At 39.5% G+C, this 27,004-nt stretch overlaps 1 protein-coding gene across 1 annotated transcript in view; it reads right to left on the bottom strand.

Annotated features, from left to right (window-relative positions):
• Positions 1-27,004, bottom strand: part of ERAP1 (endoplasmic reticulum aminopeptidase 1) — a 1,476,217-nt gene that overhangs the window by 1,334,536 nt on the left and 114,677 nt on the right. Inside the window, exon 2 of the mRNA XM_044064113.1 lies at positions 15,399-16,072. Coding sequence (XP_043920048.1) covers positions 15,399-15,940 — 542 coding nt within the window. The 5' untranslated portion in view covers positions 15,941-16,072. The remainder of the gene's footprint in view (positions 1-15,398; positions 16,073-27,004) is intronic.

Genomic DNA, 27,004 nt, shown 5'->3' with positions numbered 1-27,004 from the left:
TACTAACATGGGCGACTGTTACTCTACACCAGTAGTCAGCACATCCCTGGTTAGATATGACCACAAACTAATCACCTTGGAAATCTACATCCCTCCCACCCCCACCCCCAGCAAAAGTAACCACCATAAAAAACTTCTCCAAAGTTAACTTTGGGATCCTAAAAACGGAGGTGGCTAACTTCACGGCACCCATGCAAATGGAGAATAGTTGCGTGACTGCAAAATCATGCACCAATGCACTGTACGAACACGTACACAAATGCATAGATCTCGCCATTCCCAGCAGAACAAAGACACTCTCCTCCAAAAAAGGAAGCTAATCTGGTGGTCTCCTGCCATAAACAAACTCTACAACAGGAGGAAACTGATGCGGAATAAGGTGAAGTCCCAAGAATGGAAAAACTCCCTTATCTGCCTCAACAAAAAGTTGAGATCCCTCATCAAATCCTCTAAAGCTAGGTATGAAAACAGAATTGCAGCAGATAGTAAAGACAACCACAAGGCCTTCTATAGTTATGTAAAGAATCTCCACGGCAATACCCCGATTTGCTCTGAGCTACTGCACAATGGAACCTCCTATAATGAGCCAACAGATACTGCTAGTATACTTGCCGACAGATTCAGTGCCAACTTTACCCCCCTCTCCACCACCCCAAAGGACCAATCACAATACCAGTAGATTGTCAGGCACCCAGTATTACTGGTGCACAGGTTAAAACAGCACTGTCCAAGGCCAAGAATACAGATTCTATGGGACCTGACAATATCCCTGGTTGTTTTCTACATGAACTACAGAGTGAACTGGCACCTCAGGGGTTGGGAGGGTGGCTAAATGACTAAGGTGTTTGCCTTACAAACACAAGGTGCAGGGTTTGAGTCTCACAAGGGATAATTGGCTAGGCTTAAAATGGCTCGCAAGGGCAGTTAGCTTAGTACTAAACTATGAACCTATGAACTTGTGTGCTCTGTTCAATCACAGCCTCACCTCAGGCTTTGTCCCTGCCGAATGGCGCACTGCAACAGTTATCCCTCTCCACAAAGGAGAAGCGACTACAGACCCTGGGAACTATCACCCCATTTACCTGACAAGTCTGATATGCAAAGCTATGGAACGCATCATCATGGACCTAATAAACAAGGATACAGGGAATTTCCAAACTCTGGATCCCACTTAGTTTGGTTTTGTGAAGGGTAGATTGTGCCTGCTTAACTTGGTCGACTTCTTTGAGTCAGTCACCAGAGCTGTGGATGAAGGCAAGGTGGTTCATACAGCCTACCTTGATCTGGCCAAGGCTTTTGATGCCATTCCCCACTCAGGAATCATAGAAAAACTCACTAAGCTTGGCATCAACCCCTATATCACTAGGTGGGTTGCAAACTGGCTCAAAGACAGAATCCACAGTGTGAAAGTAGCTGACTCCAAGTCAGACTGATGATTAGTCACGAGTGGAGTCCCACAGGGTTTGGTCCCAGGTCCTCTCCTGTTTGGTACCTACTTCTCTGAAGTCCAGGCCAACACGCAGGGACTCTGGCTGACAAAGTTCGCAGACGATTGCAAGTTGGGTGCTATTATTAACTCCCCAAGTGATGTTGACATCCTACAGAATGGCCTCACTGTGACCAACGACTGGTGTCAGAACCATGGCCTTAAGCTCAATGCCAAAAAATGTGTCATCTCCTTTGGGAAAAACCCAGTTCCCATGACTTACCACATTGATGATAGTCCACTGAACATAGAAGATGTTATAAGAGATCTGGGAACACAAGTTGACAGCAACCTCTCTTTTGATCACCACATTGCCACTGTGGTCAGAAAGTCCTTCTATGTGGCACATCTCATTACTAAGGGTTTTGCATGCAGGAAGAAAGAGGTCACTGTCTCCTCTACTCTTCCCTCATTAGGCCAATCATCGAGTACAATGTCCCATTTGGCATTTACCTCACTAGACACCTGCAACAACTGGAGAGGCTGCAAAAGTACCTTCCAAAGACAATCATAGGCCTTAAACACTTGTCCTATATATACAGACTAAAAAAACTCCAACTATTGTCAGTCTCATATCGCCTACTTAGAGGCGATCTCTGCTTGACTTATAAAGCCATGTCTGACCCAGCTCTGTTAGAAATGCTACATCTAAAAAAATCCCAATCCCTGCGCACCACATGCTCCAGAGACCTCAACCTCATTACCACAATCAACAGAATATGCTGGAGGGACAGGTTCATAACTTAGAGACTGCCCGTGCTACAGAATAGACTTCCCATACATGTCAAACAGAGCACCTCACTGACCATCTTCAAGAGAAATCTTGATGAGTGGATGGGAAATAGAAAATTCACCCCGGGGATCACTCTAGTGGCTCTACTCGACAGAGGCACTTGGAACTAAGGACAGGTGACACGATGCTAGGGTAATCCTATGGCTAGGCTTGTAAAGGCCCCAGGGCCATTAGCCTAGTACACATCTATGAACCTATGAACAAGGCAGACTACAATTACCCAATTTGAGGGAGTATTTTAGAGCAACACAGTTAAGGTTCTTGTACATAGCACAAGCAGGAAACTATAATTCAAAGTGGAAAGAAATGATGATCATACAGAGGGAAGTCCAAAAAATAAGGAGAAATTGGGATTCTGGATACAGACTCTTAAGGAGAACAACAAAAATCATACAGAATATTATATTCATAAAACAGCAGGAAGTATTCCAAGAACTAAACCAGCATGAGAATGGAGAAAAGAGATTCTGTCGATAGGGATGACTGCCATGGGGGCTGGAATTTACTGCAGAAAACTGGCAAAGGAACCAAGGTATTGGGAACAAATAACTAGAAAGGGAAAGGTAATAGAATGGGAAGAGGCCAAGAATTTATTTGGACTACGGGTTACAGACTGCCTTCCCTATCAAGGACTGATATCAGAGTATAGGCAAAGAGAAAGATATGGGGGGGTTCTAAATGAAAGACCATCACTGGTAGAGTTTACAATAGAATCTAGAACAGAAGCTACTGTTAAAAGAGGTGGCTGGGAAACTTTTTTGGGAGTGTAATGAACTGGCAGAGTTTAGGATTACCTGCGGACCACTCTGACAGAGATGCTGGGTGAGCAAATTGGATTGACTGGGGAGATGATTTTTTTGAGCTACGATACAGGACTGGAATTGCCTAGACACATTAAAGCCTTGCTGAGTCTAATTAAGATGGCTGCCAAAAAGCCAGTTACTACAAAACAGAAATCAAGGTCTAGACCAACTTTACTGGATATAATGAGCATAGCTGCAGAGATAAAACAACTGGAATTGGGATCTTTAGAAAAGGGAAGGAGCAAACTACATAGGAAAAAAATGGGAATTGTGTGGGAACAATATATGCAGAGAAGGAACGAAGTTTAAGAGGCAGGATTTGAATGAGCCATATAATGCTTAACTGACAATGGACAGATTACAAGTGATGTATAATGTTTGCAACTGCAGTTGTTTCAATGGTGTCCGTGATGTATAATGTTTGCAAGTAAAGTGGTGTCATGAATGAGTATTAAAAGAGACAAAAAAAACCAAAAATAAATCAGACTAAAATACACAAGCTTCACTAAAAAAAAAATTTTAAAAAAATTTTCTAAAAAAAAAATGTAAAAATTCATTCATAGGTATAGGTAATAATAAATTAATATAAATTATATGTGTATTTGTGCTTTATGTCTGGCAAAAAAAAAGGACCAGAGATACCTCATTAAGACCTGGATATTGCACATTAAGTTTTTAATTATCCATTTTTTTTCAACCTTCAGTAGTATTTTCTATATCCCTCCTCTCAAATTTTTATGTATCTGTTGTAAGACAAAAGAACTGGAAGGAGTGTGAGGATCAGTGTTCATGACATGATTGGCTAATGTTGTTTGTTTTTCATTTATATAAAAGATTGCCTATTTCATACGTGATAACTTAAAAAAGATGTTTACTGAAAAAAATTTAAAAAAATTGTTTATACCATAATAAACCACATCAGACATATTAAAGACAGTATAGCAATACAGATGGAACTGTTTTGTTGGATGAGTTTATGTATTTGTGTGTAAATGTAAGGACATGCACTACATGACCTGCATGGAACTGTGTGCTAGTGGTAATAGCATTTTAGATTGATTAGGTTCTTGCAAAAGGTGCCAGTGTTTCTTAACAACATCAGTATATTGCTTTATGTTGCTGGCAAACTGAAACACTACCAGAGCATATCAATAGTAGTATTATCTAGCTCTCTTTGGAGAAAATTACATTTGAGGTTACTAAGTGCTGTTACTAAGTGCTGCTCATCATTGTCATGTAATCTGTGAGTCCTGAATACTTGCCCTTGCAATACACATTCCTGGAATATGTCTGGGGTGCATGCTTGTTTTATGCAGGTATGTATTTTTTCTAGTAGGTTTGTGGTAAACTTGGCTCCTTAGATTATTTAGATCAGATTTAGTCAAATCTGGACATTTAAGTAGAAAGATTTTTAGAGCCAGGGTGGAAGAGTTATGAAAAGGTGAAATATCAAGCTATTTAGAAGGAAAGAAAAAAGATACAGCACGACAGTGAGGGAAGAAAAAAGATACAGAGACAGTCAGCGATGATGCTCCTCATTCAAGCTAGTAGTTGTCAGTGAAGGAAGAGATGAGCTATAAGGTTCAAGAATAGTGGATTGGATTTCTTTGGTGACATAAAGGGATGGAGCAAACAAGGTAACGCATGCTTCTGTTGCAGCTGGCAAACTGTTGAGCTTCTGGGCAGTGCTTTGACAAAAATCAGAAACAGAGAGTCTGCTGGAAAGACAAGTCTGACAGTAAGTGGGATGAGGTAGTACTGCTGGCAGTTAGGGAAATTTGGGTAAGACTCTGTGAAGATATCTTGTACTCTTCTACATGTGATAAAGTGACAGCATGCAATACAATTAAGAGCAGCATTTAGTAAGGTGTGTTCCTCTGTATTTGGGAAGCACTACTTTGAAAATATCAGAAATGTGTGAAGTTCTGATTCTTGATCAGGCAACAGTCTTTAAGGCACATGGTCCAGAGAGCATCCTCCTCACCACGGGGAGGAAGTATACATTTTGAGTTTAGTGACTGGAGAAGCAAGAATGAATGAACAGCCAGGGATAGCATGCCAGGGGTAATTTACCAACTCAGACATCTCCTGAACACAAAGGAAATCCTGAATGATACTTTCTATGCCATCTGTTGGGTTGAGGCACCTAGCCAGCATGACATTTCTCTGTGGTACATTTGGTTGAGGACAAATGGCTGAAATGACTTTCAGCTGCAGAGAAATTTTGCTTTTGTGAATGGCAAACAGAAGAATGCATTGCCATGCCCACAACTTCAATAACCAAGTGCACAGGGGGGAAATAATGTCAGTGACCTACAAGGCAACATAACACAGCAGGCAGTATGGCAGGCATCAACAGCAGGCTGGCCAATTGGCATGTCAGTGGCAGTAAAACTGCAGAGCACAATTGGCAGCACCTTTATAAGCAGTGTGTGTGAACCACTACCCCTTTCACAGTATCTACAGAACATTACCTAAAATTCATTCTGGAGCCTAAATGTGACTACACTAACATGCAGAACATTCTCCATGTTGTAGCACACTTCTACATGTTGTAGTTACACAAGCATGTTCTGTACACTGAGCACAACACTCATTAGTTCTTCTGCCCCCATGCACATGGTTATTAAAGCCGTGGGAAAGGCAGTGTGCACTTCTCTTTGCCCAGAGGGAATTCACAAAAATCCATGTTTTTCTGCACCTAAATGTCACTTCAGCCATGTGTCCCCAACCAAATATACCACAAGGAAATGTCACGCTAGATAGGTGCCTGAACCCCCATCTGACACCAAGGAATACTGAACTTGGTAGGTTCATTGCAGTACCTTCAAGTGTAATATTTCTTTTTTTTCTAAGTGGTATCTCGTTTTGAACATCACAGAGCACTGAGGCCGAGACTGGCCAAAATCAAACTATTTTAGAACAGAAGCAAAAACACAGAAAGAATGTCTGCAGAAAATGCATGACCTCTGTTGGAATTTTAGGGACTAGCCTCCAAAAGTAGAAAGCTACAATCAGGTCAGGTAAGATTTTGTGAAGTTTACAGTGATCCTAAAGAAGTAAGTAAGTGGAGAAGAGGCTCTGTGCTATGTGAGACTGTTCTGGATAGTCATTAGCAACAGTTTGACTCTTGGGGGTTAAAGGTGTTCAGGCCACTTAAATCTAGTATAGATATCAGATCCCACATTTTATTCGGAAATAAACAGCACACTTCTTGTTGGTCAAGATACCCCTCCTGGAATGCTCATATTTTAAAGACAATCTGCATCTCCTTCCTAACCACAGCATTCTGCCAATGCAGTGTACTTTTCAAGGGTAGAGATGGCATAGGGGAAAAGACAATTTGTCAGGATAACTTTGGCTGTTTCTTTCCATATCAGTACATCAGTAGTGATGCTGACTCAAGTTAATGAGTGGAGGGAACACTTACTTCTGGCTACCTCAATCCAGGGCTGGGTATGGTGAGAGTCAGAATTGCCAGTTTAATGTCTAAGGCCACCTAGAAAATGTCAGCGGTCTTGTTGGGATAAAGCAGAAGAAAATTTCTGGTACCAAAGAGAGTCTTACTGCTTGGGTTACTGATTTCTGTGGAAGTGTGGTTTCTGTTGGCTCCACTGCTTTTAACTGAAGAAATATTATTTGGAGGGAAGTAAAAGTTCACACCAGCAAGAGTTTGCCCCTTTTCCTTCATAAATATGAGGGAATCATTAGTGTCGGATTCAAATAAGGACTCTTTGGAGAACAAGCTTATGAACATATTGATATACGTAGCAAATGTGGTAAGGCAGAGCCAGGAATGCCAGCATATAGCTGTGCCAGTTCTTGCGATACTGGTACACACAGGTACAATGGTTTCTCAAGGAACCTTCATAACTTGCCTAGGGGGCTCCGACACAATTAATGCAAGCACTTTGATTTTTTTCTCTTCTCTTCTCTAGGTTCTGTTACCATACTCACTGAAGTTTATCTAAATTCTCACTCAAAGAGAACAATGAATTAAGTCTATTCTTGCTGTTCTTATGAGAATCATCAGCATACTTACATGAAGGTTTGGTACATTTCAAAGACGCAGGCTTGGAAGATTTAGAAGGAGAGGAAAAAGACAGTTGTTCCAGTCTTTGTGACCTTTTTTGACGTTAAAAACTTTTGAAGGCACTTTCTTTGTCACCTTTCATTTAAAATCTTTGTGGACCTGGGTGTTGTAAGAGGCACCTAAATGCAGCACTTTAGGTGCCTGTTTGGGGAAATTGGCCACAGCAACACTTCCAGATAAAATAATGACTGCAGGAAGGCCAAAAGCCCATGTATGACACAGTATGACATAAAAGGAAAGATTCAGAAGAAAAATAGGAACACAGTTAAGTGCTGGAAAAGAAAAAGACAAAACTACTAGAAGCACTGAATGAAGCTCAAAAATGTAATTTCACCTCATAACAACATGTAATACAACCCTGAAGAAGGTGTGGACCATTCAATATGACTATAATCTTCTGCAGTATGAAAAAATGGAGACTTCAGTTTTGACTCTGCATTATGGGGATTTAGGATGAAGTTTATCAGCCTGGGAAAATCTGTATATTGAGCTGTCCTAATGCATGCAGGATCAATACTGCTTATTCCTGCCGCCAGAACTTTATAATACTAGATCCATTTGTACAGCAATATCTGAGACCAAGTGAGGTTCTGACCATGAAACACCATCATAAATGTGTCCTTGCTCAACTGGATGCACAGCTTACATGCACTTTCATATACCCCAAGAAGTGCATCATTTTAAGCCACAGTAAAGCTTCCTTACGTGCCACCAACAACCACATCCTATGTGTCACCGGCTATGCCACATGTGTGTAGTAAAACTATTGACAGAATTATACAAAAGCAAAGCAGCTTCTCAAGCAACACTGACAACATCCGCAGACTTGGCTTCCTGTAATGTTAGGAGTGCTCAGTGTGTCACTAACACTGGTGTTGGCAAAATGCTCACTGACAGCTATCAATAAAAAACAGCATGTCCACCTTTGGTAAAAAGATATGAAAATATTACATATGCATCCCAAGTTCCACAGCCTAAAAAACATAACTCCAAAACCCATACACTCAGTGGGTTGGCAATGACAAGCACAAAAGCTATGCTTACCTCTTCACTTTAACACCTCCTTACTACAGTAATCTCTTCACACAATACCACTTATACTTATCTGCAGCTTTCCTGTTTGACCGTTGGACACTGCAGGACTAAACCTTGATGCAGTACATTCTAATGAAATGAATTACTAATACATTGTTTATAAATGCAGCTATGCCATACCAGCTTTAAATCTGACAGGTATGCTGTATAAGAAAGTATGTATCTGACAGGTGGAATAGGTGAACTCACACACTTCCATACCATACACAGTGATGATCCATATGTGGCCATGAACCCTCAGTAACATCAGGAATTGGTCAGTGTCACTGACAATATTCTCCCATATCTTTATCTTGTTGCCTTGCATCATCCAGCCTATGCTGCCTTAGTACCTTCATAAGGATTTAATTCTGCACAAATCTAATATTATGATACCACAGTTTTTGGGCAAATGCACACAGGTAAATAAGTTTTATATAAGTAACACAATGTTCCATAACTAAACGTTACACTGATATACAATGACAGTATTGCAGCTTTTCTTATATAGCTAAAGAAAATACCCAGTAAACTGAACAGTTAAGATTTTTCACTGCAACACATAATAAAATTATGCAAATGCATCAAAATAGTTAATACAGCTTATCAACATAATTGCTGAAAATATGACAGAACTCTACTTGCGTGTAAATAAAATAAATAATTCCATAACAGTAAAAAACTCTCACAGATGACTTCTCTTTTTGCATTTTTTTGCCTCCACTGCCTGCCAGTCACTGGCCCTCTCTTGACTTAATGGCACATTTGTTCTCTCATTACTGAGGGAGTGAGAGTTGGTCAAGAGTGGCCATAATGTGGTCAACTATCAGGGGTTGTTCACATTTTTTTTGTTCTACAGCTCCACACATGCACCTCCACTAAGACAGGTGGGAAGTTAATGACTTGATGGTGCTAAGCAGTCCCTCACTCCAAAAGCGACATATGCCAGCAGGCAATCCCACTCAGAAATCTTGATGTGTGGCAGATAGTTTCTGTGCACTATACCAGAGAAACTGTACCATGACCATGTGCTTCCCGAATATGCGCAACTACCCCTCTCCCAGACAGAGTTGAGTGGGCCACAGCCCTTCATTTCTCCCTCTTCCTGCAATGCTCTTCCATTACAGGGCCATAAACTGAAACTTGATCACCTTGGTCACAGTCAGAGCTTTATCCCTATGTGCTAAGGAGACAGGCAACTTTTTCACAAATTCTTTTTGCTTGTCTTTTTGGCTTTTCCTGGTTAGGGGTCGCCACAGCGGAACTCTGGTCCGCTAATGATTGGCAGTACATTTTTTTATGGTGCAGAGTTGCCAGCCCAATGCCCAACCTTCAGCAAAGGCACCACCATTCATGCATGTCTTTCGGAGGCCATTTGACTGCAGGGAGGACATGCAGACTCCACACAGAAGGCACTCCAGCCGAGAATCGAACAGGAGAACCTATTGCTGTGAGGCAACAATGCTACCACTGTACCACCGTGGCTTAACTTTTTCACAAATGCTAGTGTGGCAAAATTGTGTTCTTGAGTTCCTCTGTGTATTGATGCAGCACCCTCCCAAAACCTCCTTTTAGTGTAGCACAGTAAACTTATTCAGTGGGTCTTATCTGCACAGAATATTTTAGAATCAATCTGATTGTTCTTACATCTGACTTTCATGAAGCAAGTACCTGTGATGAGTGGAAGATGGCAAAGTGAATGTACATTACACTGGCAACAGTAATGACACCAAGACTCATACTGAACACTAAAATTATTGCTAATATAGCTGATTAAAGCTGGTGTAGGGAAGGTTTTTTTTTCAAGGGTTTCCATTAGGGTCTGATGCATGTAAAATCGGCTTAAAAGCAAATTGCTGATTAATACTGCAGCCAAGGCTTCAAACAGTGTATAGTATCATATTTGGTTTATGACTACTGCTGCCTACAAATTACATCTGATATTGCGATGATATACCATGTTATTATATAATTTATTACAGCTGGGGTGCCTTTAGAGTTGTACAGCTTTCAGAATGGCACTGGGCCTTATCTGCCCTTAGGAAATGCAAAGGCAACTAGTACATTTCCATCACTCACCTACTGTGCTTGAATTCATTATGATATCCACAGACTGAAGCAGCAAATAGCCTTCTGTATCACTACTCTGCAATACTGGCCAACTGTTTTAAAATCTAGTCCATGGAGCTAAAGCTCTTACACTTCTCAGAAAGAATTAGACATATGATTGTACTATAAAGAAAATGACAAAATATAACATACATTAATGTTAAATGACAAAATATAACATACATTAATGTTAAATGACAAAATATAACATACATTAATGTTTTCTTTAATTTATTTTCTGTTCAACTTACCCACTAACGGATTATTCATATCACTAATGTAGTTCACTGTCACGCCCTCTTCAAATTAAAATTCCCTGTTCTTATTGCTAGGAAAAATAGATTATCCCTTTTTAGAAAGGGGGGTCTCTCCTAACAGATAAAGAATGTTCTTTCAACTTGTGACTACAATACCATTAACAGGCCTGTTTTGCCCTGCTGGTGTTGGTCATGAAGAAAACATCCAGTCAACTAGGAAGATTTCTTTCTCCCTTTTCTTGTAATTCTTTGGAATTCTAAACCATGCTATGGGGTATTTTACAATTGCATTTTCTGTTCACTAGCTATGTAGCACTCGTCATAGCTTCTACTAGAGTTCAGTCGTGTCATGGACAGACCTAATTTTTCCATCACAAGAAGGATACTCATCAGTTATATCCTCAGTTCCTCCCTCCATGCTCAGGCCTCCAGTAATTCAGACTATCATTAAACCTAAGTTTTCACTGATGCAAATGAAAATAAAACTGCCTGCTGTGCCACTAGACCTATTTAGATGGCACGTATGCTATGACTGCATGCTTTTAACATCTTACAGGTGTGTACCTGCTGTATTTAAAAAATCTCAAAGTTGACTAAATAGTGAAGTAATGATAAACTACAATATTTTTTCTGTTACTTACTTTAAACCTAATGTTTGAATCAAGTTCCCACCAGTAGGTAAGAGTTTCTCCTTGTGTCAGGCACCACCAGTTTAAACTGTCACCCTATGACTTGTGTTGTTCCTTTTGTATCCTTTCACATGAACACTCTAGAAGCTAAAATTAAATATACTCAAAACATGGTTGACTAATCTACTTCCAGCCTTGCTAAGTTTGCTTTGAGTAAAGATAAGTTTATTCCCCAAACTAAATTTGTCTTCAAAGACATCTTCTCTGCCTCTTCTAGTAATTTATCTAGTCTACAATGTCTACTAAACAAAGTTTGGAGGCTCATTCACCTTTCTGTCTCTGTCCATCTCCCCTACAGATATTAGCATATCTACTTAAGTAGAACCACTTAGCAACTCATCTATGTTCATCTTGTTATGTCTGCTGTTTAGTTCTAGGATCATATGATCACAGGATCATAGAAACTACAAGGCAAGTAAATCTGAAGATCATGAGTAACTTGTGATGATCCTGAGCAACTTGCTAAGTGCCACCCTCAAGTGGTAACACCTACTTCAAGGAGGGAAAACACATAGGACTGGAGATGAATTTGCAAGTATCCATCCAGTTGTCAAGGTTAATTTTGCAGGAAGCAAGGGTGTCACTCTGATTAACATAGAGGACAACATGTTCCAGACATGGGGCAACTACCGGGTAATGAATATATCCCATCAACATATTTAATTATGTATTGGTGGAGATTCAGATCTTTATTTTGCATATTTGTGTAGTCATTTGTCCTGTGAATGTATAAGAGCTCTATTAGGGTGTGGTCTTTGATGGCATGGAATACCAGGCATAGATATTCATGCAGAAATCTATAGGAGATAAAGTACAAATATAGGGCGTGTAGTCCATTTTGGTGTCTAAGGGTTTTAGACACATAATCATGTTCATCAGGAATCTTTGAGGCCTTTCTAACTGCATATGTCCAGTTAGGTACATGTCAAAAGGGGTACTGCACTCAGTAACTGGTCTAATTAGGGACAGTATCATATTTTGACCTAGATGAGATTCCTTTGCAAATCAGTTATGCTATAAAGGATTTTCTAACTATTTTTGTAATTCCGTGTTCAAAGATAAAGGACTTGTTAACCCAACTGCCAATATCCCTTCTTACCATGTCTGTGTGGAGTGATGTAGTATATATGCAGTAAGTTGTAGCTAAGCAGTATTTCCCAAATGTGGCAATGTTGTACTTTTTTACATTTAGACTGAGCTCTTTCTCTGTACACCATTGGTATGTAAGGAAGAGATCTTGCTGAACTGGTACTACATCAAGAGGGGAAAGGACAATGAAGTCATCAGCAAATCTTGTTAGCCACAGGTCAGGGTTTGTATTATGGAGGTCAGAAAAGTATACAACAAAAAAGAAGGGTCTCAGTACTGAGCCTTGTGGTACTACACTGATTATTTTATGACTTTCTGGCTGGCATCTACCACCCTAATTGTGTGAGTTTTATCCTTCAACCAGTTTGCAATTCATCATAACATGTGAGCATCTGTCTTTAGTTTCTTTAACTTGTTTACAATGTCAGCCTGGGATCCAGTATCCAAGGCCTTGGCTAGATCCAGATATGCTGTGTGCAGTGAATGGCCATTGTCCACCACCTCTCTAACCTTTTCAAAAAAGCTTACCAAATTGAAAAAACATGATCTGTCCTTGACAAAACGAAACAGATGTGGATCCAGTTGTATAAGATTTGTAATATTGTAGTTTATGTGACCAGATTAAGACACTTTCCATGGCTTTGCAAATTAAGCTACTTAGGCTAATGGGCCTATAATTCCTGGGATTTGTTGTAGGGCCACTTCTACAGCTGTTTTCTACACTTCAGGAATATATCATGTACCAGTAGGGGGGTCAGAGAGGGCATGTCTGGCACTGTTATCTAGGTATCCAGGTAAATTGAGTGTACCCATCAAAGAGGTGCTGTTAGTTTGAGACAGTACAGGCAGTACATATTCCATGGGGATCTTAAGGTGGTGAGTAGGACTTAGGGGTCAGTGAAATTTCAGTGACAGTCTCCGATCCAAAATTAAAACTAAATCTGTCAGTAAGTATGTTAACTTTGTGTTTAAGTCGTCAGAAGGGCAATGCCATTTTGGATTAGTTCCACACATTGCATGCTGTTATTGCTGAGTTGCACAGTGGAACTAAAGAAGGATTTGTACTTGTTTTTGGCTTCTGATGTCAGTTTCAGTTCGCATTTAGCTGCTTTGATTTTTCTGATGGTCATTTTTAATTTCTTGATGATCTTTCTGATTTAATATATTTTTTCATTTGTTATAGAATTTATTATAGTGGTAGCCAACCATGGCAGTTTACATTTCCCATTATATTTGATTCTAGCTGGATAACTATAGATACATAGATTTTTTTATTTGTGAGTTTGTGAGTGGCATTCTAATGAAAACATAGCAGCTGAAGTTTCATGGGGAGTGGTGACATTGTGAGTAAATTTAGATAGCTCATTATATATTTTAAGAAAGTTTGTATGTTTAGTAAAGTCATTGAATTCAGGATGGTTTACCATTGTGAGGTTAGCGGTTTTAAAGAAGAAAATTACAAATTCGTGTTCCAGGTAACCAAGGTTAGACATGGTACACTTTCAGGCAATGTTGGTAAAGACAAGGTCTGTAATGTTCTGGCCCAAATGTTCTGGCCCCAGTGGGCCACTTATCTGTTTTTTTGCTTTTTATCTAAAGACATACTGTCTACTTTGTCTAGGAACTGGGCATTCCCAATTAAAGAGGTGCAGCCACATACTTAATTGAAGGATAACTGAAATCACCCAAAGAGTAGTTCACCAAGTACACTTAAGAATCTCTCATGGTCCACCAGGGACATGGACAGTGCCCAGTAAGAGGTTATAAACTGATGGTTGTTCATATTAAGGGTAAATTGGAGCTCAGTTAAGTTTAGTATTAGGATTGTGGGGAATTTACCTAGAGGTGATATTATCGCTGACAAATATGGAAATGCTTCCATAGTGTCCATCAGCCCCGAAGGCATGGTAAGCACAGAATCCAGGTAAGGAGGGAGTGCAATACTTGCACTGAAACCAAATAAGTTCTAGATGCAGGAGAGCCTCAAGTTAAAGCATTTTGCTGTTAAGACTCCTGGCATTGAGAACAGTGTCCCTGACATGGTCAGAATTTGAATCTGAATTTGCACAGTCATTATCAACCATGTTGGAAAGCCCAGTACTCAGACTTGGCCTAAAAAAAGGTACTATGGGGGCAGCAAGGACTTTGACCAGTAAGAAGAATGCATGAAGTGAAAGATGTGGACCATTTCTAGTGAAGTAGGTTGGCTTATCCTCCATCTCGTTCTAGGCTGCCATATAATGAATCCCCTAGAATCACAAGTACTTAGCCAATTTCTGAAGTCAACTATCTTATGTTTGTATTTATGTATCATTCTGGGCAAAGATAGGATTCTACCCAGGGCCAGAGTCTTGTCTACATCCAACATGTGCACAGTGAGATCTAATTTGCTTCCCTGCAAGTCATGCATTAACTCACAGGCAACCTCCAAGTTATACTCATATTTGCTTGATGACACAGACTGATGAGCCCTTGTGACATCATAGATGTTAATGCCGGAGAGACAAGTAAGTGTTGCTCTGTCCTTGCCTGACATCATAAGCATGATTTTTGTGTAGCTGATACCACAGTCACTAATTTAGAACGTTTCTACTTGCATTACAAAAAGTTTATTCTTAAAATCATTGCTAATCCCTAGTTATGCTCTTGAAATGCCTCAACCTACTAGATGTCTGGCCCAGCAATTTTGAATGCAAAGGAATATTCTTTCCATTCTTTATATTAACCTCTCCCAAAGTTAAACACTGCCTCATAGCAACCTGAAACTACCTTACAAATCAAAGTGCATTTGCTTCCCCAAATTACTTCTACAGCCTGCAGCTCTCATTTTATCTGCATAATGGCACAATGCTCTTTAGTTGCAAAATGCAATTATTAGTTAATTTAAATAATATAACTTTTTTGCATCCAGTTTCCTTGCTATATTCCACTGTCATAATGAAAAATGGTCTTCCTTGATCTGTTTTCATAAGTGGTTAAATGAATAAAGTAAATAAATGTGTTACCTGACTTCTCCATCTTTTGTCCTATAGGTGCTTTTGTAAAAGCCATGAAAGCTGTCAGACAAATTAGCTGTATACTCAAAGCTGATAATATAACTTCTCCCTAGTACCAGAGGTTCAGCAGTGAGGATGGCAATTTGTTCATGTACTGGATACTCCAGAACCTGCAATACTTTGGGTGGTGATGTTCCATCCAGGTTTGTGATAGTTGCCTTGGCAATGTCCAGATGTTTGCTGTGTATGACAATGGTGTTGGTTTCCTGCTGGACATAGACTTCAATGTTCATGGATCCTAAGAATTTTAGAGTTGTCAAATTAGGTATAAGCAGTAAATCATAATGAACTGGAATTATGCTATCAGGAAGTCTCATTTTGTTCCAGGGAAATGTTTGCCCATTGGCTGCCTGAGGATATGAAGCATCTCCAGTCCGAATATGACTGCTTCTAACTGATACAAAACACAATGAAATGGCAAGTACATAGACAATGACTGAGAGCGACCTGGTTAAAAGTTCTGAGAACCCTAAAGGTGTTGGTGTTGCCATCTTTGTTCAAGTACGAGAAATTCAGTATGTCCAAAAATGCAATGAACTGTGTCTTCGAATCAAATGGATTTCTGAACTCAGCTTTATTTACTTTAAAAAGATATGTGGTCCTCAAAAGTAGGTATATTCATTCTGTAAAAAAAGAAAGAATCTTTTAAAGTCAAAAATACCAAGCAGAGCTATACCTAAAATGCATTTGTGATCTTTCATATCTTATGTCACATTGTTAATATAGGATAAGCACAAAACAGAAAGAAATGCCTCATCATTCTGTGGAGTAAAACAATTTCATTACAGGTGAACTTAACTTGCATATATGCTGTTAGTGGTGATGATTTATTCATTTGTTCGCTTATTTATTTGTTTGATTGGGAGATGACAAATGGTTGAATGATATTTTTGATTACTGAACTGCACTACAACTACTTAGCACGTATCAAAAGTCAAAGGGATAATTCATCTCTAGCCCTTTCTAGAAACAGGAGTATTCTATCCCCTGCCATAATATGTGTATAATTAACTTCAGTCATATACATATACAATAAGTGAAATAAATTTTCAGAAAAATTCTAATGGCAGAAACCTGCTGAGCTACTTAGTAGATGAGCCTGCAAATGGGCAGTATGTACTAATATAACAGTTATTTCTTTCACTCTCAAAAAAGATGACTGTATTTCTGCTGCTTTGTGTTTTGCATTTCTTTTTCATCTTAGTTGTCTTTGCACTTACCTGGTTTTTCTGCAGTATGTACTACAAAGTAAATAAAGAAGTCATGTACAAAATGGCAAGACTATAGTAGCTATAATAATATAAACTGAAGTATAGTGTAGAATGCACTATGCATAACAATACCCCATTCTTAAGCATCAGCATAGCATGGGAAAATTATCCATTCTCTATACCCCTTTTCGACTTGTCAGCAGCAACAAAAGTCAGTAAGACTTCATCCATCCACTTCTTTATCAGTCTATTCATCCATCCATACTTATGAATCTCAGCTATTTCCTATAGAGACCCCCTGAATAGCTATCATCATCCACGGACATTACTAGTAAAGGGGAGGAACAAAACTGGATTGTCAGGCCTTTCATCTTTATCACACATGCTTGCACACAAACCTATGTACAATTTATAAGTTGCCAATCAACCTACCACATAAATTTTGAATGTGAGAGGAAACTGGAAAACCCTGAGAAAACTTACATGAAAACAGGGAAGAGACAAAGACCCCCAACAGAAAGCACCCCAGCTGAGAACTGAACTTGAGAACCACTTTGTATGAAGTGACAGACAGAAGAAAAACTAAACCCATTAAGTATACCCAGCTGATACAGCTGTTGTAGTAGTAGCTTCCCCTTTCCTCTCTGTCCCATTTACACCTCCTTTAGACCCACCTGAATTCAACATTTGTTCTACAGACTATTAACTCTTCCAGGAGTTCATTATTTCTGTCTTCTGCCTTTGTCACTATGAAGTAAAAACTTATAATCTGCTCTAGGAATTTTACTCGTAAACAATAGGACTTTACAAATGTCTGTACTGAAATGCAATCAACTCCATGCACTCCTATATTCGCCTCATGTCCTATATCATGCTAGCTCCTCATTATTCACTACTACTACTCTCTAATCATCAAAATAGATACACTCTGTCATGATAATGCACAAAGAAGTGAAAAGGACATTTCTGTCACCAACTTCGCCTTTAAAAGCATACTCCTTACCAAAGCCTTTTGCTTCCTCCACCCCAGTTATTTTTAGTCTTAAATTACTAGACTAGGCCCAGCATCCCTCTTGTCATTTCATCATCAGTCTTTTGTGTGAAACTGAATCAATTATTTTACTGAAGTCCAAGAAAATCATATATTTTGGTTATTCTCTGTACACTACCTTCAGTTCTTAGTCAGTAAAAACAGAGGAAGGAGCTTGCTTTACAAAAATGCACACTAGTCTTCCAAACCCAAACCAATGACGGTTGAACATGATCATATTAGCCAAAGTCAGCCACTATCACTCACAGAGAGGCCCCACAACCAGCAATTATAGCCACATTGTTGAACATGCACATCTTAGATGATGGACTGCAGTAAAAATAAGTTATGGACACAATAATCTATTTCAAAGTTCTGAAACACAAATGTACAGCAGCATAATTCAAAGTCTGGAGAGGTATAACCCATTTTCATTAAACCTATTCCTACTTCTACTATACCTGCAGAAACTAAAACCATGCACCAATCTAGAGATTCTGGCTTCACTGTATCTTCCCTCAAATGGTTTACCAAGGTGCAGATGATTCCACAATCATAAGATGCTTTCTACCACAGAACAATGGATGAAAAAATACAACACCTCTTGAGCTGGTAACTGAAACCCCAAACTACTAAGAGTTCAAATAGATGACAGGCTCAAATTTAACTCCCATCTACTACTAAACATCTAACAAACCTACAGTTATCTCTCAAAACCAAACTGTCCTTGTTACAATAAAAATCATCAACCCATCACTGTGAAGAGGCCATCCCTATGTCCCTCCCAGATCTAACAATCAAATGGAACTCCACTAGCCTCCCATCCTCTTCCACATGGGAATGCTCCTGCTCCCATCCCTCATAACTTACACTTTACTTCAACTCATTAATCTTAGTTTAATCTATGTTTGTATATTTAAACAACTGCAAATAAATAAAATAAATAAATAAATAATTATTCCATACAAATGTACACTAGTCCTGCAAAGCCAAATTATTTCAACTGAGGAAACAACAGGGCAAGTTACTTTTATCCACAGACCTTCACCCAGCAGTTATAGGCACTTTACTCCGCACACCTCATCTGGTTTTGATAAAAAATGATACATTTTCACCTCGTAACACAAGAATCAGGAACAAACCCAAAACACAGTGAAGAACAAAGACCCAGAGACAGATTTCTATTATAGAATTTAAAAGTTGCCTGAAGGGTATGAAATCCTAAACACTAACATCTGTCATTATGTAGTGACCAAAATCCTCAATGATTTGCCAGAGATCACAAGTTTTATGAGGAATAGACCAAAATATGTGAAATTTGTGGGCATTCTGTCAAATCAGACAGTTTCATCTTTGTTTCACACAGTCACCAGAGAATAAAATATTCTAATGCATTGTATACAAATGCACAATAGACATATAAAGCTAGACTTTAAAATGAGCAAATGCATGCATACATACTTCAGGCATGAGCAATAATGCCCTTCTAGCCTGCCAATGTACCAAAACAGTCATTTCCATATTAAGTGCCAGAATTGTTCTAAAAAATATCTAAATTAGTGCTTGCTTTAATATAATTTGGTAGTCTGCTCCATGCATCAGCTACTTTCTCAGAGATTGAATTAGTACAGCTCTCATTCCTATACAATCTTCTATATAGATTGTCTGATGATTCTCTACTACATTTTGTTAACCTCAAACTTTCCCAGAGATAGTTGTCTATAAATGCCTTACATACATGAATAAGGTCTCCTCTTAAATATCATCATGTGACACTGTACAAGTAAAGATATTTAAGTCTTTCATAATAAACTAAAGTTATGCATTCACCGTAACTAGGCATCTGCGCTGTCTATTTTCATTTTTCCTCAACTTATGGGTTACAGATCCAATCTTCGGATCTGACTTGGCTGCATTCTACAGACTATGGATCCAACTAATAAGCTCCACCCTCTACCCATAATGCCCTAGTTCATCCCCAATACCTCATATCAAGTTTGCTGCCATATAGGTTTCAGTATATAACAGAAAAGGAGAAGAGAAAATTAGAGGAGGGCTCAAACCCTGAACTACTGTCCCCAAAAGTCCATCAGGTCACTCCAGAAAATGACAGGAAGAGGGAAGAAGGGAGGAGAGTTGAGGAACAATGAAAATGGACAACACAGATGCCTAGTTATGGTGAGTCTCAAGCTACGTAAATCTTGGGTGGCCCTCAAGGAAGGATATTCCACAGAACTGCTGAAACAAAAGCAGATGTGCTTCTGGAAATTAAGTCTAATTTGTAATAAGTAATAAAGGTATAAGCATTAGACCAGGTACCTGCTGTACAAATATCATCAATGGAAGTGCTAGACCAGAAAGCAGATGAGGTAGCAATGGATCTAGTTGAATGGGCCTTAGGTGGTTTTGGTGAGGACAGGTCTTACTGAGAATAAATCCACGAAATGCAATTAGTTTTCCATTTGGCCAATGTAACTTTAGAAACTGGAGAATCCAACCAACCAGGTGAAAAGGAGACAAGCAGCTATTCCGTTTTTCTAAACTCTTTTGTTCTGTGTAAGTAGGCACGTAGTTATCTGTGTACATCTAACAGATGTAGCATTTATTCACCCTTGTTTGAATTTTTTTGAAAGAATACTGGTAAATGAATGTTTGCTTTTTATTTAATTCAGATGCCACTTTTGGTGGGACAGGAAGGATTGTTTGTAAGGTAACCCTTTCTTTATGAAAAAGAATGTAAGGGGAGATTTTGATGAAAGAGCCTGAAGTTCAGAAATTCTTTTAGCAGAAGTAATAGCAATTAAAAAGGCTGCTTTCCAAGACAGGAATTTTAAGTCTGTTTTCACTGAAGGTTCAAACAGTTGTTGGTTTAAGCCTTGCAATATTAATGTCAAGTCCCAGGGAGGTGACAGGTCTTTAACTGGAGGTCTGAGTAAAAAAGCATCCTTCAGAAAAGCTTTACATAATTTGGAAGCATCCTGGTAAGAAGTAGTATTGCCAGAGTTAAAGTTTGATATGGCTGCTAACTGTACTTTGATTATGGAAAAACTAGCACCTTCCTTAAAAAGAGAAGCTAAAAACTCCAATACAGAAGAAATACGGGCAGTAAAAGGATCACCGTCATTTTTCAGGGCCCAAATTGAAAATCTTTAACTCTTACTCTTGTAAATTCTCTTAGTGGAATATTTCTGTGAGGACAAAAAAAATATTACAAACTGGGGGAGAAAATCTGTGCTGTCTAGCTATCAGCAGAATTGGAGAAATCATGCGGTTAATTTGAGGGCTGGAATATTAGGATGTTTTATCCAAGAGGGATGTGAAAGAAGGTCTGCACTGGGGTCCAGTATCCAAGGAGGATAAAGAAGATGAGACCAAAGGAAAAGGAATCAGACTGGCAAGGCCAGAAGGGGGCAAAGAGGACAGCTGAGCTTTTCAACTGGCTGGCTTTCTGTAAGAATTTTGGGATAATCAGTACTAGGGGATAAGCATAAAAGAGACCGGATGGCCAAACATGGAATACAGCATCTCTCTGTGACTCCCCCGCAGGGAATCAGGGTAAAGTATCTGCTGCATTTGTCATTATGGGGAGAGGCGAAAAGGTCAGAGAAAGGTTTGCCCCAACAATGGAACATTTCTTCTGCCGCTGATTGATTGAGAAACCACTTGTGAGGCATCAGAATTTACCTCCCGAGTTTGTCTATTAGTACACTGGATTTCCCCAAGATGTGCACTGCCACTAGAAAGCAGTTGGAGGGGATCGCCCATTGCCGCACTCTCATAGCTTCTCAACAAAGAGGGTAAGATAAGAGTTTCACCTGGTTTGTTGATATGCCAAAAAACATAATTGTTGTTGGTTTGAATTGAAATGGTCCCTAGAGGGAGAACATCTTGAGAAGCCTGAAATGCCAGAAGGACTGTTCTCAACTTTAGGGCATTTTAATATGCTAATTGGTTTCTTGGGGGGATAACATGCCTTGGACAGTCCTTCTCAAAGATGCCCCCTGCACCTCAGCTGGGTGTCTTCTGTGGTTACTCTGGCTACAGTAGGAGATAGAACAAAGGGGCGACCTACGAGAGTCTGGTCCAAATGAATCCACCACTGAAGATAGTCTCTGCATATCTGAATGAGTCTGACTGGATAGGAAAGAGACTGTCGAAGAATAGACCACAGAACAGCTAGAGTCCACTGCAGAACACACATAGTAATGTGCTAAGGGAACTAATACTACAGATGCTGCCATGGACCCCAGAGCCTGCAGAAGAGTTTAGCAGAGAAGCAGGATGAGAAATGATTTGCTGAACCTGGGAACTGACTGTAGTCACACGATGTGGAAGGTAGAGAAGCAATCTGATTTATAGTATTCAGATGATCACTGATGAATTCCTGGCTCTGAACCAGTAGTAGCTTTGATTTGGGCATGCTGTCTGTAATGCCTAAAGATTGGCAAATCTGGAACAGAAAGTCTCTGGTCTGTTCTAGGAGATGCTTGGTTGGAACAATGAGGAGCCAATCATCTAAAGATGGAAACACCTGGAGTCTTTGTAGTCTCCAAGTGAGCTGGTACCATTGCTATATTGTCCAAAGGGTAGGTCAAGCTCAATTGAGTACATCCAATGGTCTTTGTGTAAATGAGGTAAGATGGACTGAAACATGACCATTCAGAAATTGGACTTCTTCACATGGTTCAGGTTGCTTAGATCCAAAATCAGCCTCAAGTCCTTTGTCTCTTTTTTGCCACTAAAAAGAACCTCGAGTAAGTTCCAAATGTTCTCTGGTCTGGTGGGACCTCCTGGATGACTTTTTCATCTAACAACTTCTGAATTTCTTGAGCTGCAGCTTCTCTCTGACTGGGTGGAACATCAGGAAACTTGTTCCTCTTGGGGGGGGCGGTGTTTGGAAAATTGGTATAAAATAACCTATGGATATTATGTTTAGCCCTCATGAATCTTTTGTTGTAGTAGCTCAGGCATCTGGGTGCAAGGATAAATGTCCCCTGGCTGCCTCCAGAGGCGAGCAGTTGGGCAGCCCTTCAGGAGCATTATAGGGTCTATCCAGAAAAGAATCTTGGAAGCCCTGATTTTCTGGACCTCCTCTGCCACAAAGCTGGCATCTTTCATTCAAACTGCCCCTTTTGCCTCTGAGGGAGTTATCTCTGTGTGAATCCTGGAAAGATCCCTGGTATATAGGGAACCACATTTTCTTGCCTCATCTTTGATTCCTTGAGAAGGATTGTTCAGGGGTAGGAAAATGAATCCCTATGCCACACAAGGTCATTCCTTCTTGTTCACTGCTGGAAAGCATTTTTACTCACAGAGGGGCCAAACAAGGAAGTTCCATCAAAGGGAACATTGATGAAAAAGACATCAAAGGTTCTGCAACACTACATAGCAGCATCCAGGCAGGTTTCCTTATGGCAATGCCTGAACCAGCGCCCGTGAGGTACCTTCCGTGGAATGTTTAATTAGCCTCATGGATACAGTTGACAAAGATAAAAGAGTGGCCAGCTGCAAGGATGATGTCATATAATTCTCTGGAGACATGGACTCTGAGAGAGACTTTGAGAGTTCCTTAGTCAAATCCTTCTGTAGTCTTGTAAAGTGTGCCAAATAGTTCAGAGACTGCAAGGAAAAGGCTGATGCAAATACACGCTTTCCAAACCTATCCAGTGCACTAGGCTCACTGTTAGGGGGTAGGAAAGAGGAGCTCTGTTCTGCAAGCTCCTTCTTGGTGATTTTGGATCCGTGGGTTGTACAGGAGATGGCTATTGCATCCAAAGCCTTATGATCCATAAATTCCTTCCTTGGAAACAACAAAGTCAGATCCGTAGACCTCCATATCTTCTGCTGAGGCTCCGAGGATGAAGATGTCTTTGGAGATTTTGGTGGGGATCTTTTTCTGTGCTCTAAAGCAGCCTTGGAAGATTTGCTTGGGGGTTTCAGCCCCGAGGAAGAATAAGCTGAAGGTGTGCTGCTCCTAAACAAAAAACACACTCCCTGTTGGCATCCAAACTGGGGATTTTGTGCCCACAGGAAGTACATTTTTTAAAACTTCCTGGCTCTTCAGCATAATAGACACTGTAAGCTACAGAAAAGGAAGCAAAATGGAGCAAAGTGTGTGTGTGTGTATATATACATATATATATATATATATATATATATATATATATATATATATATACACTGTATGAATATATATATATATATATATATATATATATATATATATATATATATATATGTATGTATACAGGTTTACCTTGAAATGGTCGAAGCACTATAAGTCGAACATTTACATGGTTGAAAACAAACATTGCCAGATGAGACGTCGCATTACCGGGAAGTCGCCAGATGAAATGTCGAAAATGAACGCTAATGAATTCCAAACCCGGTGTATTATGCTAGTGTTGACTACAGCAGAATGGCTGGCATTGCAAGAGTCTAATGCTACATACTGTAGCAACAAAGACAATTGGGTGATAGAAACTGCGCCTACTACTGTAATCCAACACCAGAAAGTGTAAACATTACCAAATGTGCCTATGGTGCATGAGAGCACAAAGAACAGCAAGGCGCATATACCCACATTAAGTGTTGTGCAATAATATGCATATGGCCTCTGTCACTCTGTGTTGTGATGCATCATCCTCTACATTTCTCTCTCAGCTTCCTATGACAACACCAGTACGTTTTGTCATTAACAGATTTCTCTGAAATATACTGGAAGCCATCAACACATAACATTTGCTTCCTCTTCTGTGTAAATATGGTTGCATATATCTCGCCAAGCTTTCCTGGCACAAATCCTATATCTTCATTCACAGCTGAACAGGTGCTATAAAAAATATACTTAAACTCATGTCAGTATGGTATACCTACTATCATTTCCTAGTTACCCTTTCATACTACTGTTTACAACACATACCTTACCATTTCCATAATGGGTGGGGGAATGTCAGAGATTCCTTCACAGAGGACGTGTTATGCTGCTATCCTTAGTATGTACCACAGCTTTGGGTTGTACGATGATTCATTGTGTTTGTGTTTATCATAGGGTCTACAATATTTGGTTTAGATCTTTCTTTATTCATTATTTGTATATGTTTATATATATACATATATATACATATATATACATATATATATATATATATATATACATATATATACATATATATATATATATATATATATATATATATATATATATATATATATATGTGTGTGTACATGTGTGTGTGTGTGTATATGTGTGTGTATATTATATATATATATATATTTTTTTTTTTAACCTGTTAAAAATGATAGGAAATAGAAAGAAGAGAGAGGAAAGAAAGAGTAAGCACCAACAATGGTACTTAAAACATTTACTTTATTAAAGTAAGAAGGCTGACAACAGAAAACTAAAGTAAGGCAAAGGTTTAAATATAGGAAATATAAGATATATAAGAAAACTATGCAAGAAAATACACTTACTTCTATCTAAACACCAAAGAAATGCTCAGAGAGAGCATCCACATATGTGTGAGATGGAGGCAAACAAAATCTGAGGTACTGGTAATGGACTATGGCATTTTTGGGTAGAGGGAAGAACTTCAGAGATGGATCCGAAGTCTGTAGAATGCAGTCAAGTTGGATCTGTAACCGTTTTTTAATTAACTTTGCTACTTATCTGAACTGTTTTTGAAATACAGTTTGCACTTTAAATTATCATTTTTAAGTGTTTTTTTTATCTGTTTAACTGTAAAGGTCTACACACTCAAGTGCGATAGCTTGTTTTCTGTGTTAAAAGTGTTTTTATCACTGTATTTGCTTTACCTTTTAAAAAAAGTCCTATCCCTCTACTCGTTTCCCACCTTTCTAGAACTAGTAAAGTCCAGTTTTCAGATTCTGCTGAATTCAGGGCTGTTTGTAAGTTCCTCTGTTGCCCAGACCTTTCTAAGATAGAGGGAAGCTTCTTTGTTCATCAGTGAGAGTAGTGAGCTTTGGAACAGCCTATCTGTCGCTGGAGGAGTGTTTTCAGCTCAGAAACTGTAGTTTTATTGGCCATTTTGATCTATTTCTATCTCTTTCATCTTTCGGTTTAAACACCCATGTTTGCACAGTTCTGCGCATCACGCAGCGCCGTTTAACTAAGGTTAAACTATTCCTGGTGCCATAAAGTCTGCTCTTCAATTTTTCCCTTAGAACTAGCCAGTTTCTTAGTTTTAGCACTTGAATCTGCTTCTTCGAGCTCAGCAGTTGCTCAGAACTTGTAGTAAGCACTAAATAGCTACATATTACTACAGTACTCAACCTTCCTCATTGCCTAGAGGAAAACAGCTTTTGTATTTACTTTCCTCATCTGCCTAAAGGAAAACAGCACTTGTACTTTCCACACTTGTCTAGAGGAAAATATTTTTTTATTCAGGCATATCCAAGGGTCAGCTCCTGGTGCTTTCTCCTGTCCACCGGATAAATCTGGGCATCTTGGAGGAATGTAGCAATTGCTTCATGTACACAGACAACCCTCTCCTCCTACCACCCAACACGTCAACCTGCAAGAGATGCACTTATCTAGCCAAACTGGAGGCATAGCTCTCTCCAACCAGGACTGAACTCGTTAATCAAGAGGAAAAGGTTAACACTTGCACCACACCACACCACACTCATCATGTAGTCTCACTAAACCTACACTACCAAAATCCACACACAGAAACACAAAAACATTTGTGGAGGCTCTCAGTAATAACCTGCTCAAGCAACAGAGACCTCCAAGGTAGAAACACAGGCAACCTTCACCCCTCAACACAACCCACAAGACACACAGCCCACAAACTCAGTGTGCCACTCAACAACTGCCCATAAGGCAAAACAACATACCCAATACATTAGTCATAGGTGACTCTATAGTCAGGCACACTGATGTTCCCCTCACCCGACTAAACAAGGAGAAGGTTACTGTTAGCTGCCTTTCGGGTGCCAGGATCCGCCACATAGCTCACGCACGCGGGTCACTCCACCACAAGTACAAATATGACTCTGTCATTCTCCATGTTGGTGTGAACGACCTGAGACGTACCTCTCTGGACTACATGAAAAGAGACATGGAAGAGCTCTCCGATCTTGTAATCAAGGCAGGTATGACACAAGCCCCGAGTAGCATCCTACCTTCGCCCAGAATAATACCACAGTACAAGGACAAAATGACTGACTTAAACAATTGGCTGAGCTTCTGGTGTCATTCTAAGGGGATCCAGTATCTGTCTGCCTGAAACAACATGGTTAACCGGCCACAATGCTTTGCCGATGGCCTGCACCTGTCGTCCCTGGGATTC

The sequence above is a fragment of the Protopterus annectens genome, chromosome 2.part2, assembly GCF_019279795.1.
Source record: "Protopterus annectens isolate FY-2018-M chromosome 2.part2, PAN1.0, whole genome shotgun sequence".
In the NCBI taxonomy this organism is placed as follows: Eukaryota; Metazoa; Chordata; order Ceratodontiformes; family Protopteridae; genus Protopterus; species Protopterus annectens.
The sequence above is the reverse complement of the archived record's forward strand: the minus strand, read 5'-3'. Positions and strand labels throughout refer to the sequence as shown.